This window comes from Triplophysa dalaica, chromosome 11, assembly GCF_015846415.1.
Source record: "Triplophysa dalaica isolate WHDGS20190420 chromosome 11, ASM1584641v1, whole genome shotgun sequence".
NCBI classification, from domain to species: Eukaryota; Metazoa; Chordata; class Actinopteri; order Cypriniformes; family Nemacheilidae; genus Triplophysa; species Triplophysa dalaica.
In genome coordinates, this window is record NC_079552.1 from 21,816,438 (window position 1) to 21,829,669 (window position 13,232).

At 37.0% G+C, this 13,232-nt stretch overlaps 1 protein-coding gene across 1 annotated transcript in view; it reads left to right on the plus strand.

Annotated features, from left to right (window-relative positions):
- The window catches only part of LOC130431863 (calcium uptake protein 1, mitochondrial-like), a 56,756-nt gene that overhangs the window by 832 nt on the left and 42,692 nt on the right, over positions 1-13,232 (plus strand). Inside the window, exons 2-3 of the mRNA XM_056761083.1 lie at positions 6,271-6,435; positions 8,474-8,657. Coding sequence (XP_056617061.1) covers positions 6,272-6,435; positions 8,474-8,657 — 348 coding nt within the window. The 5' untranslated portion in view covers position 6,271. The remainder of the gene's footprint in view (positions 1-6,270; positions 6,436-8,473; positions 8,658-13,232) is intronic.

A 13,232-nucleotide genomic window follows, 5' to 3' on the forward strand; every position in this document is an offset into this window, starting at 1 on the left:
ACACAGCATTCATAAAGCTGCATGGTTTACCATAGTATGTTTATTAAATGTTCAATGTAATATTTTGACATTTAGATGGAAAGACCTCAAGATGGAGAGTTATAGCATGTTGTGTTATTCCTTTCTTATTGTGACAAGTTATACTCAAATTTGAAGTTACTCTACACATTGTATACTGTGTGACAAATACAGTATATGTCTCCTAACAACTTTTCAGGGTTTATTTTGCAAATGCAAAACTAGATCCAACTGCAATAAATAAGGAAAATATGACAACATGGAAAAAGGTAATCAAACAATAAGGTGTGTTTTGTAGATTTACTCGAGTTCATCATGGGCCAGTGGAAAAACTGCTTAGACTGGTCTTAGAAGTTAGTCATCTCATTTCTTTACAAGACTGGTCATAACTTCTTTTAAACAGTTACATAAAATGCTCGATTGGACTACTTGAAATATGAAAAGTAAGACTGATTAGTTCTTACTAATTGCTAGTGAGACTTGTGGCTACTTTTATGGAACTGGGCCCGTGTCGACTCTACAGTAAGACAGTATTTGACGTCTTTATTTTTCAAAGTACATGATTTAAACATACTGAAAAAATTGGGCAACCAAGTTTGCCACTGTTGAACATATTGCTTTATTTAATAACACATATTTAAGATTCAAGTTCTGAGGACACGTGTTTAGCAAGCAGAATTTTCCTTCATTCATCATCATTTGCACAATTGTGCTTTTGTTGGATTTTTTTTGCCCTTTTTTATCTTTTAATAATGCAATCTACATTCTTAATTGATCTCATTGTGTTCTGCTTTGAATAGTAGACTGAACTTGGATCTGTGAATGCAGCAATGAATGGTCTAGATGGACAAGGGCTGTATTCTCTAGTCCATGTCATTGTATTATAGCTGGTAATGTTTTTCACGTCTGTGCAGGCTTTACTGTTATTCAGCCAATTTTCTTTCATCTCTGAGCAATTTTGTGAACCGTAGAGGGTGAAATCCTAAATCCCCCCAAATCCTTTCAATTACTTTTTGGGGAGCCCCTTTAGATAAAAACATCCAGTTCAAAGATGTAAAATAGAACACATGTAATAGACAAAACAGGGGCAACTACATAACTTGTGTCAATCCATTCTGTCATTGTAGAAAATCGTATGAAATTTATACTTCATACATTTGCCACAGTCATTAGAAGTTTTATTTGTGCTGCTGTAACTTGCGTTTGATGTACACACGAGATAATCGATTCTTCTTCTTTTGCTGGAGGTAATGTCTTACAAGATGAGAAAATTGCATTCCACACCTTGAGGCTATTTACTCAGGTGTTTCACAGATTTATTTTTATTTGATGATACATGATGATTGCAGAGAGGAACGAGTGCACCTCCTGTGATTCATGTCTTTTTCTAAATGTAGGATACAATTGAAAATCAGCCTAAACCACATGAATGCATCTCATCTTGTTCTTCCTAAAATAGCAAAAGTATTAGGGATGTTCATTGAAAAAAGGTTTTCATTCAACCAATTAAAAACATTTAGGGTAAGGATCTATATTTTATAACTTGAGCCAATGAATAAGAAATAACTTGCCCTCAACGATATTTTCTGTCTATGAAAGCTATTTTATAAAACCTGGCACAAAGTATATTTTTCTTGTTGAAGAAAGTTTCTGGTTTTGGTCCATAAACGCAAATAGATTTAATCAAACCAAAAATTGTCAATAATATAAAAAAAATGTTTTCTCATATCAAATAGATGTAGATTAAATGAAACAATTGTATCTGATTTAAGAAATATGTATTAGAAATTATTTGCTTTCCTTTTTGTAAACAAAAAGATATGGATTCAATTATACATGATTCCTATATATATAGTGGTGGGCAATATATACCGGTTCAATTTTTGTTATGATATGAATTTTTCAGTGTATGACACTTAAACAACGTGCGGAACGGGGTGCAGCACACTATATCATCATTTTTTTAATATAAACATGCCTAAAAAGGAGGCCTTAGGAAATTCTCATGCGTCTCGCATCAACGGTAACATGACATATTGCATTCGCGTCGAAATGGGTGGGCCCACCGCGCATCTGAACAGTAGATTACTGTAAAACAGTTGTACCAATTACAAGTTCCCATTACGTTACATTAAATACACTCATGAGCAAACATCTTCAAAAAGCGATCGTGTTCTTCTCATACCTGCTCAACATCAGAAAATAATATGATGTGTTTTTAGTTTCAACTCTCTGTATGCTATGATGAGAAATACTGTAAGTGTTTTCAGGCGCAAAATTTGAACATGTTCTTCTTTCATCCGATAGCTTTTTGTGAGGAGAAACCACAAGATCATTAAGTTCATGAAAACTCCGCTACTGCTGTGATCTGTAACTCTCCATTCAGCATACTCTAGTCTAGTATTCGGTGTAGTCTCATTCACATGCAGAATGGGAAGACTGCATATTTGAACAGCAGCTGAATAATTGTTAGTGCTATCTATAGCATAATTTGAATTTAATAACCTCAATTTAATGCTATTTTCTGGTGTGTTTGCTATTTACCGTCCGTGTTTTCAGCATCACGGAAATTAAAGAGCCCTAATAAATCAGTATCTGCCATCAGTATCTGCCTTTTTCATGCTATTGCTGATATGCCGATGGTGTGAAAATAAAGATCAGGTATCATATGCAGTTTCTGCCAATCTCATATTAATCTTGAGAACGAGCACACAATTATGCACGTATGTGCGCTTGCCAAAAAAACACAGACATATGACTTAGTTTGACATACGTCCAACTCGTTTTTTAACAAGTTAACCATGTTAAGCATGAGAAGCCAGCACGTTTAACAGTATAATGAAGTCAGAATGCATGACATAGAATATTACCTCCACTAATCCAACAATCCGACAATCCGATACATCTGTGCATCCCTAAATATTGTAATTGATTTTCAACTGGCTTACTGTGAATCGTACATCCCTAAATCAAACCAAAACTCTTCCTTGTTTCTGTGCTGGGAGTTGATTGAATTAGAAAAACCTGTAAGTTGACTGATGTATTTAAATGTAATCACATTTATCACTAGAGTGAATCTTCATGATCTGTGAAGGTTAATGTTGAGTAAAGTATTAGTAATTAGTCTAAATGAGGCATTTGGCCAGGCATATCATATATTATCATACTGTAACTGTACACAATTGTGTCAATTTTGCTTCGGTAAAGTTGGCAACCTTGGACTGAGTTGTTAATGAAGCTTTAGTTATTTTTAAGTGCAAAAGATTGCCTGCGGCGTTAAAAGACCTAACAAGGTTTCTCCTGTGTTTTTATCATGGAAATCTAAACGTTTGAACCACTATAGTTTTAGTGCTTTTGAATGCCTACGTTGTTTGCAGAGTATTTTAGGTGTAAAACTTGTTTTCAATTTCTTTTCACACCCTGATATGTTTTCAAATGAAGTTCCATTAGACCAGCTTTGACCCTCGTTGGATTTTGAATGCAAAGCTCATCATAATAACAGTTGAACTACACAAATGTACATCATTAACACTGTAAGAAGTTAGAACCAAAGCCTTATTTGAAGCTGAAGGATATGAAGTGTTTGTCAAGAAAGCTTGGACCACAGACACTATGATAAAACCAACTTATTTGCTGCATGGGCAAATGCAGTTATTGCTCCATTTGAACAGTTCAACGATGCAGCCAAAGTTTGACTGTCCATAACCCCAGAAACCAGAGTGCCCATAGTCTTCTATGTCACGCACAAGCGCACACTTCAATTAGCATGTAGCGCTTTCTCTCTCATTAAGTTGTGCTGAATCAGGACCTCAATCAAACCACAGTCAATATTGGAGAACAGACAGGTGGCTCTTTCAGTCTCCACGGAGTGTTTGGCTTCCCTTCTAAAGAACAAGAAACAGCACAGAGGGATGGTTCGTCATTCACTGCCTTTGGTTTGACATCACAAGATGTGTGTGAAATGATAAATTGGCTGTTTTTAATGAAATATGTGCAGATGCTGGTTCAGGAGGGGACTGGAAAATTGACACTTCAATAAAAAGATGTTGATTGTACATTACCCCTGGTTTTGGAGAATAAAACTTTACTTGTATGTTCTTTGAAAAAATAACATTCATTCAAATTTGTACTTTAAAGCCTTTGTGGAATGGGTTGATGAGTAAGCTATTTTGTGTACAATATGTCCTGTTGAAACAGGAAGGGGCTTTCATTTTTTAAGTAGCCAATAGCCTTCGGTTTACGCTCCAGCCTTGAATCTTGCTTCTGGCAAGCGATTGTGAGAAACTGAATCCCTTCGTGGAAGCCTTTATTTTGTAATTTAGTTCAGGCATTGTTCAACATTGAGTTGATTATTTCTTATTTGTACTATTATGCTATACTATTATACTATTTATAACTTTTTACAATTAATTTGTTATTGACTTGTTTTTCTAGAGTTATTGGTATTGGCAAAAAACACTTTCAGTCTACAGTCGACCTCCTCTGTCTCACACCAATGAGACTGAATGAAACCACAGTTTAAAGAAATCACACTTCAGTTGCACTAAAACTATTCACACAGATTAACACAGACAAATGTTTATTATTTTGTGGCGAAAAAAGAAAGACGTGAAATAAAGCACTCTGTAAAGTTATTTTTCCAGCATTCAAATGATTTAGTGGTTTTAAGGACTTGGAATACACGCATGGATGTATTTTGATATATTGTTATATATCACATATTACATTATTTAAGCTTAAAGCGTACCTCGCACGTCCATGTTCTTCTCCGGTGGTCCATGTATTTCTGTATTTAACTCCTTGTGAGGAACATGAAAAAGAGAAGTATGCCTCTACACGTCTAGAAGTATAACCAAAGTCCGTTTACGGAAGTCGTGCCACTCGGCCGGCATGTTTGCTTTGCCTATGTGCAGTTATTTACTTCATAGTCCGCAGTCCTATCTACTTGAATGGGGGCAGGCAGATCTTTTTTTAAATCTAAATTAAACAGCACATTTCTTATCAATCATTAAACCTGAAATAACTGTACAATTATGGTTTGCTGAGCTTAAATTGGGCTAAAAATCACCTTTTTTGAGGTTCTTTCATCTACTGCGCATGCGCACAGACTGCCAAGCGCCTCCCGAGAGCCCCGCCCCAGGGAATTGTCAGTCAATATTGATTGACGATTGGCTTGTTTCACTGGAAGGTGAACTTGCATGGCTAGAGCGGCCATATTGGGTGTTGCATTCCTCCCCATTCATTGTAAGGCAGTGGTGATCTTGGTAATATTAATATCTTTGGTATAATTAAATGCAGAAGAATACCTTAAATGATTGAGATTCTTGAATTTTTCTTAAGCAATACTGTTAATTCAGGACATGTGTTATAAGCAACTCATGTAAAGATTTGATATAGTTGCGTTAAGATCTGATATACAGTATGCGTTATACTTCTTTATTTAAGAACCTTATGAAAAAAAGTCAATTGTTAAAGGAATAGTTCATTTTCAAAATTAAAATTCTGTCATCATTTACACTCTACTTTTTACACTTTCATCTTTTGAAAAATGTTGGTAACAGAACAGCACAGCCCCAGATTCACTTCTATTGTAACCAATGCAAGTGAATGATGTGCTGTGTTAACAACATTCTTCAAAATATCTTATTTTGTGTTCTGCGGATGAAAGAAAGTCATACAGGTTTGAAATGACTAGAGGTTGAGTAAAAGATGACATCATTTTCATTTTAAAGGTGAACTACTCCTTTAAAGTCAAGCTTTTGGTTTCTTTTTTGGGGGGGGGGGTGCAATCTCAGGGATCAGTCCAGTGTCAAGTATTCTGAACAAACCCAGAACCCCATGTAGTGTTTTTAGTTTAAACCCCCAAACATTTTAATGTGCATTTGACATCATAGACATGTGCGGTTACCACTAAATCCTGCTGAAACCGGGCTGGCTGCGACAATCCAAGGTATTGAATATTTTATTGATGCGTAGCTTGTCTGTGAAGCACGGCTCTGGGTTCAGAAGGAAATGCTGGTCGATCTAAAAGCAGTATGAGTCAGTCAAACATGATCATTATAAATATACTTTATCATCATGAAAATACCTGAGGAGGCTTGAGGATCAGTGAAAATTGCATTTATTTCTGATGTTAGTGTTTTATTTGTGTTGTGGTGTAATCAGTGAACCATTTGAATAAAAATCTAATTGATGTTATGAATTAACCAGTTATTTTCATAGTATTCATTCTCTTTTTCTCTTTTCTGACAGTATGTACCGCTTCCGGGCACTGACAGCTGCCACCGTCGGCATGGTGCAGTTGTCAAGACGGCATCACAGTGGTGCGTTCCGTTCCCATCAGCGGCGTAGGGTGATGCTGGCCGCCCTGGTAGGAGTGACGGGCATCACGGCCAGTGCTGGACTAATGTGGACGAGGTACAAATCAAAGACTGCACTCAATAATATCATCAGCTGTCATTGTTTTATGTTTTTTAGTTTGTTTGATTAAGATATTTCCTGAACCACCACATGGCGGACCAAATGCATTTGCGAAACAATAACTGTCCCCCATCAGGTTTCCCAAACACTCCTACTATAGTCCCGCTCTAAACTCTTTTCATTGGTCAAAGTCCTCATTAGGGATGCCACAATACTCAATAATATGGAACCGTTCGGTAAGACATCCACGGTTCAATACGTGTAAGTGAATTGCGGTTTTACAGTTTTGCACTTCAATTTTTCTGTGAGCTTAATTACATTGTGAAGTGCCTCTGTCCGTATTTGTCTGTATGTCTGTTAGCTGAGATGGATAAATGCATCCCCACGAGTAATAATATCTAATAGCGTGTGGTGGTCGGGTGGTGAAGCGAGACGGCCTGCAACACTAGATGAAATGTGCTGATGTCGAATATAATGCTGACGAAAAGACGGGGGCTGGCTTTATTGTTTGCCTGTTGTACTAAAGTGATAATGTCCAAATTCGGCACATCAAAAATGTATTTTACACTACAAACGAAAGCAACACGTTCGTGTTAACACCTTGTTAATATATTATCTTTGGCCTTTCCCATTGAGCGCAGATTTACTTCCATTACAGAAATGACAAGTTTTGTGCAAAACGTTCAAGAAGCTTATTTTACTGGCATGTTGATGAACAGTAAACCAAAAACCTCTGTGAGCTGTCAGTGTAAATCTTTACATTTATTCAATTCACCAGGAATTTGTACAAGTTGATTTTTAGATAATAAAATAAGTCAAGTAAAATAAAGGGAATTTCGGTAAAATAGTTTATTTTTCTTCTTAAGTTTTTACTGTTCCTGTCACATAAACATAAAACATTGAACAAACACTTTAATGTGCCGAAGTCATCAGAACCAAACTGAAAACCATGGGCGAAAAACTGAGGTTCGTATTGAACCGTGGGTGAGCTCTATTGTTGCATCCCTAGGGCTCATACAGAGCAATGTTTTGAAATCTCCACGATGTTTAAGTGTTAACAGGTGAATCGCCCACTGAAGATCTTACTATTTTGTGTAAAGTTGTTGAAAACCTGTATATGACTCATTATTCTGTGTAAGAAGAAAGAAGATCTTTCGAGAAATGTCAGAGTGGTTTTGTCTCCATATAATGGAAGGCAATGGGGGTCAATGTTGTTTGGTTATCAACATTCTTTAAAAACGTGTATTGTATTGTGAAGAGTAAAGCAAGTGAAACAGGTTTGAAATGACAAGAGGGTGAATAAATTATGAAAGAATTTTCATTTATAGGTGAACGATCCCTTGTATTATATTCTATTGTTTTACATTATATTATACCCGAATATTTTTGGTAAATCACATTATATCATTTTCAAGTTTTCCCTTGGCTTTTGGGTAAATTCACCTGCGGCCTCAGCTTACGAATAGCTAATGTGTTTAAAGTTAAGGTGTTTTAACATTGACACACTTGACCTTTAACACAAATGTTTGTAGAGAGCGGATATCTGCTGATATCTGGGTGAAGGCCAGTCCAGCGCTGGATGTGTGTACCAGTAGAGGAGCTTTTACTATATCAGCGATGCGGTGAAATGCATCTGGGAGGTGATCTATAGAATGTGGGGGTTATGGGATGAGGTGACGTTTCAGTGCAGTCATTTTCCTTATGTCTCATTAAATTGAGTTATTTGACACACTTTCAACGCCCATCCCATCACATCAACTGCTGGGCTTTTTTCAATTACTGCCTTGTGTCCCAAAGATATTGACCTGCTGTATTCTTCATTGACTTCTAGCATGAGGAACACATCCATAAACTAGATAAATACACTCTATGACAGATTTAACTCAAATATAATAGATTTCCCAACAAAATTCAGAGTGTGCTTTTAAGTCAGCCTATGTTCAGAAAGGACCCTATTTTGCTTGCTTAGTGCTAATGGTTCTGGTCTTTTATCTCTAATTGCAATGGTTAACACAGTCTGTATCCTGATTGGCAGAGCATACGCTGAGGCGGGGTCTTCAGTCAAGCATGATAAACAGATGCAGGAGGAGGAGACTGTTATGGTAGCGGAGGAGGCGGAGTCAGAAAACGCAATCGAGTCGAGTAGCGGGGAGGAGGACGAGGAGGCAGCATCAGAAGGGAAGAAGAAGAAACCAAGAATCGGCTTCCGTGACCGCAAGGTAATCATTGTGTTTATTTCATAAAAATCTCATTGGGATGAGGTCAGTCTCATTCACCCAGTCTGAATTCACAATGTGCAGATGAGACACGTGGGCTCATCACGTCTCATCACCATGCAAGTCACAGGGACGAATTGAACAGTCATTGTTGCTATTGAGGACCAAACCTGCGATAATTATCACTAACTTTTTAAATCATAGGGAAATCAATAAAAGAACACATGAGCCTATTAAACAAAAACAAGTCATTTTAATTCGTTTTTGTATTACATTGTATCCGCTTGTTAAGTCATGAAGTAAGGAATACTGTTTCCAGGTTCAACCCTCCACACATTTCAAGTGAGGAGGCTATTTACACCGCCAATTATGAGCACTTTTTTAGTCACATCACACATTTACGTGAAACGTTAATAAACTCACAGTGCTTACTAGTATAATTTACTAGTAAATTATAAAAATGTACGGTTTCGTTATATGGGGATAAAGGTTACAATCGTGTTTTTGGGAAAGTTTTAAGCAAACCCTTAGTGTATATGAGAATTTTTTTGTTGTTTGCCTATGGCGTTTGGAGCCGGAAAGACAGTATGACCTTCCATGTATGGTGGTACGTGACATCAGCCTTTTTTTTTTCAGTATTTAGTTCACTTTTTATTTTTTTCTGTATTTAGTTAACTTTTTATTTATGATGACATCAAGTGGATTCACCAACAATTAAATAAATACAATTCTACGATCAAAATCTAATTCTACAATTTATAAAATTGCAGAATGTCTTTTTGGGATTAAATATTTGATATGTTTAATATATCCTTCAGTAAATGTTGTCATACTTGCAATTAGGAATGAGATTCTGACAATGTGATAACCTTGAGCAAAACTGTCACGGTAATACAATTATATATATACAATGTGTTATTTAAAAAAAAAAAACGATTTTTCCACTGAAAATATATGTTTTATTTTTAAGAACATTCTGGAACAGAACTCAAATATTTATTTTTACGATTTTACCCGAAATGTTTTCTTCTTAATTAAATTAAAATAAATGCTGTCAGTTAAGTGAGCCTTATCCTGTAGCTCATCAATAATCAGAAGTTCGGAACATAAATCATTTTCTGTAAAAAATCATTTTAAATGGAAAAAATTCAGTCACTGAAGTGAGCCTCAACCTGCAGCTCGACAATTTAAACAATTTCTGTAAAAAACAGTCATCGAACCTATAGCTGAACAATGTTTTTGGTGACATGTTTACATTCTACACATTTATTTTTTTAGTCCAAGTTATAATGCAGGAATGTAAAGCATGTTCACCTAGTTCAAACTAGTTCATGTTGGGCTAGTTGATTAGCCATGTTATTTGCCTCGGTAGAAAGCCAAATTTTATTATTCTGATTTGACTTCTTTTTTAAAGCTGCTAGCATCTGTTTTACATTATAATCATATGGAGTAAACGTCCTGAGCACTTTTTTAAACATCAGCACTGGCATCATTTTCTGCAGCTCAGAGCGTTTATTGAGGTTGAATTTTTATTTTTTATAAAGCTCGAAAAAATAAAATGGTGGCTGAAACGCCGTTTGAGCATAGTTTACTATACATAATAGTTTAATTTTCACTTTCAACAACTTTTGAATGCACTTCTAGCGAGAAATTAGTATTGTAGTTTTAAAATATATGATTAGTTATTGCAAAGACGCTTTCTGTTTATAATTCAAACAGACTTCCGTTACGCTGCCTATCTGTTTTATCTGGGCTGCCTTCATGCATAGACGCTGCCTATGAAGTCATGGCGTCCGGCTGCTATTTGTACATTTACATTTAGTCATTTGGCACACGCTTTTATCCAAAGCGACTTACAGTGCCCTTATTACAGGGACAATACCCCTGGAGCAACGTGGAGTAAAGTGTCTTGCTCAAGGACACACTGGTGGTGGCTGCTGGGATTGAACCAGCAACCTTTTGATTTACCAGTTCAGTGGTTTAACCCACTAGACCAGCATCTCCACGTAATAATTCGATGGCAGCGGTTTTTTTTAACTGCGTCTTTTTCGACGGGGAAATCCTGCGCACAGGCGTCACTCACTCACTGACTGCTTGCACCAAGGTGGGGGCACGTTACGCTCTTCGCTGCACACAACCTGAGGTATTCCTCCACTTTCCGTCTTTGAGGACGAGTAAAAAACTGTGACTACCGCAGGAACGCTTTAACGGGAAAATTTTGAGGTTTTCACACCGCAGATGTTTAAACCGTGATAAACCGTGAAAAATGTAATTGGCCCATACCTACTTGCAATATGTACACCATAAATACTCTGCCACATTCCCGCTGACCGGATTCCAGTTGTGGCATCATTATTAGTTTTTTTCCTAAATGTTTTTATACCGTGGTCTGTGAGAATGCTCCAATTCAAATGAATGCACTTTTTGTAAACATTTGTGCCGTAATCATATTAAACACACACACGCAGATTGGAGAATGCACTGCCTGCATATCTGTCAACATTTGGGTTTCAAAATCCCCAAGACCTAGGAGCGTCTCCCTACGTGCTTTTTAAAAACGGGACTTGATGATTTTAATGCACTTTCAATTCACGACGGATGGTTCTTCCCCTCCACATCGTGAATTAAAATCCTTTAAGGCACACCTAGCCATGATTTATCACTCCTTCGTGTTTTTGTTTGTTGCTTTCCCTGTAAACCGCTTCATCGGAAAAGCCTAGCAAATGTATCAGTGTTATTGACTTTGGCATTTACACATTTATGAGGATCATGCCTGTGCTGAATTTGATTGAATTTCTTATTTGCTAAGCCGGACTATGTTTAGTGTGAATATGTTTTCATAAAAGGGCAGAATTTGACAGAATGATTTATTTTTGCCACGATCCGCCCTGTTTTAGCCAGACGAGGCGGGAAAACCAGCCTGTAGGTCAAAGTGTGTATATCACCACCCCTTCTATTCCTCATTTTTAGTCAACCTAAATGCTGGGAATTACGTTTTCCCTATAAATAATGGATGCAGCACTACAATAAACAGCATCAATCATACCAACAAAAAGTGAAAGTTGACTCTCATGATAGGATGGTGGGACTGTGCCTTTGATGGAAAAGGTCATTCATCATGTAGCAGCTACATTAGACAGCTGTCTATGTTTTGAGTTTGTTTGTGTGGAATTATATTCTTGTCAGGCTATACTGTCTGTGTTTCGGATTGACAGCTTCATTTTCCCCTCTAAACAGTTGTGACTCTTGAGTTTTCCCGTTGACACGACAGTTGACAGAAGCGACGTAATGATTTGATAATTCGACAGTTTTTGGTTTGTCAAGTTACCTGCAGTTTCCTGCAGGAAACCATCAGTTTCAAACAGAGCGAGCGATATAGTAGAAAACATTTTGGATTTTGTGGGGAAGTGGGTTTTAGTCTTTTATGGATGCTTTAATATTTAATATTCATAAGGTCATAGGACATTTATGTCTGACAAACTCATAAGAGCGCTTTGGTAACTTCCAATTTCATCGTGAATAGTTGCCATATGATATTTTGTTACAAGCATTGGCAGTTGGTGACTTCTCCGGGGGCGCAGGAATCCAAATTATGTGTTCGGAGCTTCATGTGTATGGCTCGTCATGTCAAAATATGTGTTTGGAGCGTCATCTGATGTCAACGATGTGCATTGCCCATCATGTCAAAATACGTGCCTGCTGCAGATCCGTCAAAAGAGTTTATGATAAAAGAGAAGCTAGTGCTCACATTCTCTTTTATCATAAACCCTTTCGACACGTTAGCAGCCGGCACATATTTTGACGTGATGCACGATGCACATTATGGGCTAAATACTTGTTTTGACGAGCTTCCCATTCCTGCGCCCCTGAAAGAGAAGTCACTGGTCACGAGACACATGGGAACCAGGGAGATTTGATTGATCTGTTCGGGTTTGCCTAAAGAACATTTGAGATAGCATGTGGATGTTGAAATTATTTTATTTAACTAAGCCTAAGAATGGTCAACATGAACGGGTGAAACTGCTGTTTGGTGTGTGTAGCTACAAGCAAAAGTGTACAATGATACAATGGGTTTGATTCTCAGAAATCACACAAGCTAATAAAATGTCCACCATTAACAGTAAGTTACTGTGCGTAAAAGCATCTTACAAAATGTTATTTTACAAAAACTGGACTGTACAAGTAGTTCCACAATTCAAGACACAGTATTACAGTATCTACTGTATACTTCATTAAGCAGCAAAGCCATTTTCCGCTGTGCTAGTGATAGGATAAAAGGATTCTCAAGATGAGCACATTTAAAGGATTTCCTGAGGATCATATAATTTGTTATATAGTTTGACTGGAGTTGCTATTAAAACGAGACTTTTTAAACAACATTGGTATACAAAAGGATCCATTTCTTTCACAATGTCTTAGTGATACCAAACATTTGAATGATAGTATGAATGTACCAGCTGGCATCAATAACTGGCCACAGTGAGTGGCAGATACATGCCAACCAGTTTCTATGGCAGTGACAGTGACACAAAACATCTCTTTCTGAATGATGTTGTGTAGTTTTTCAACATGCTTTTA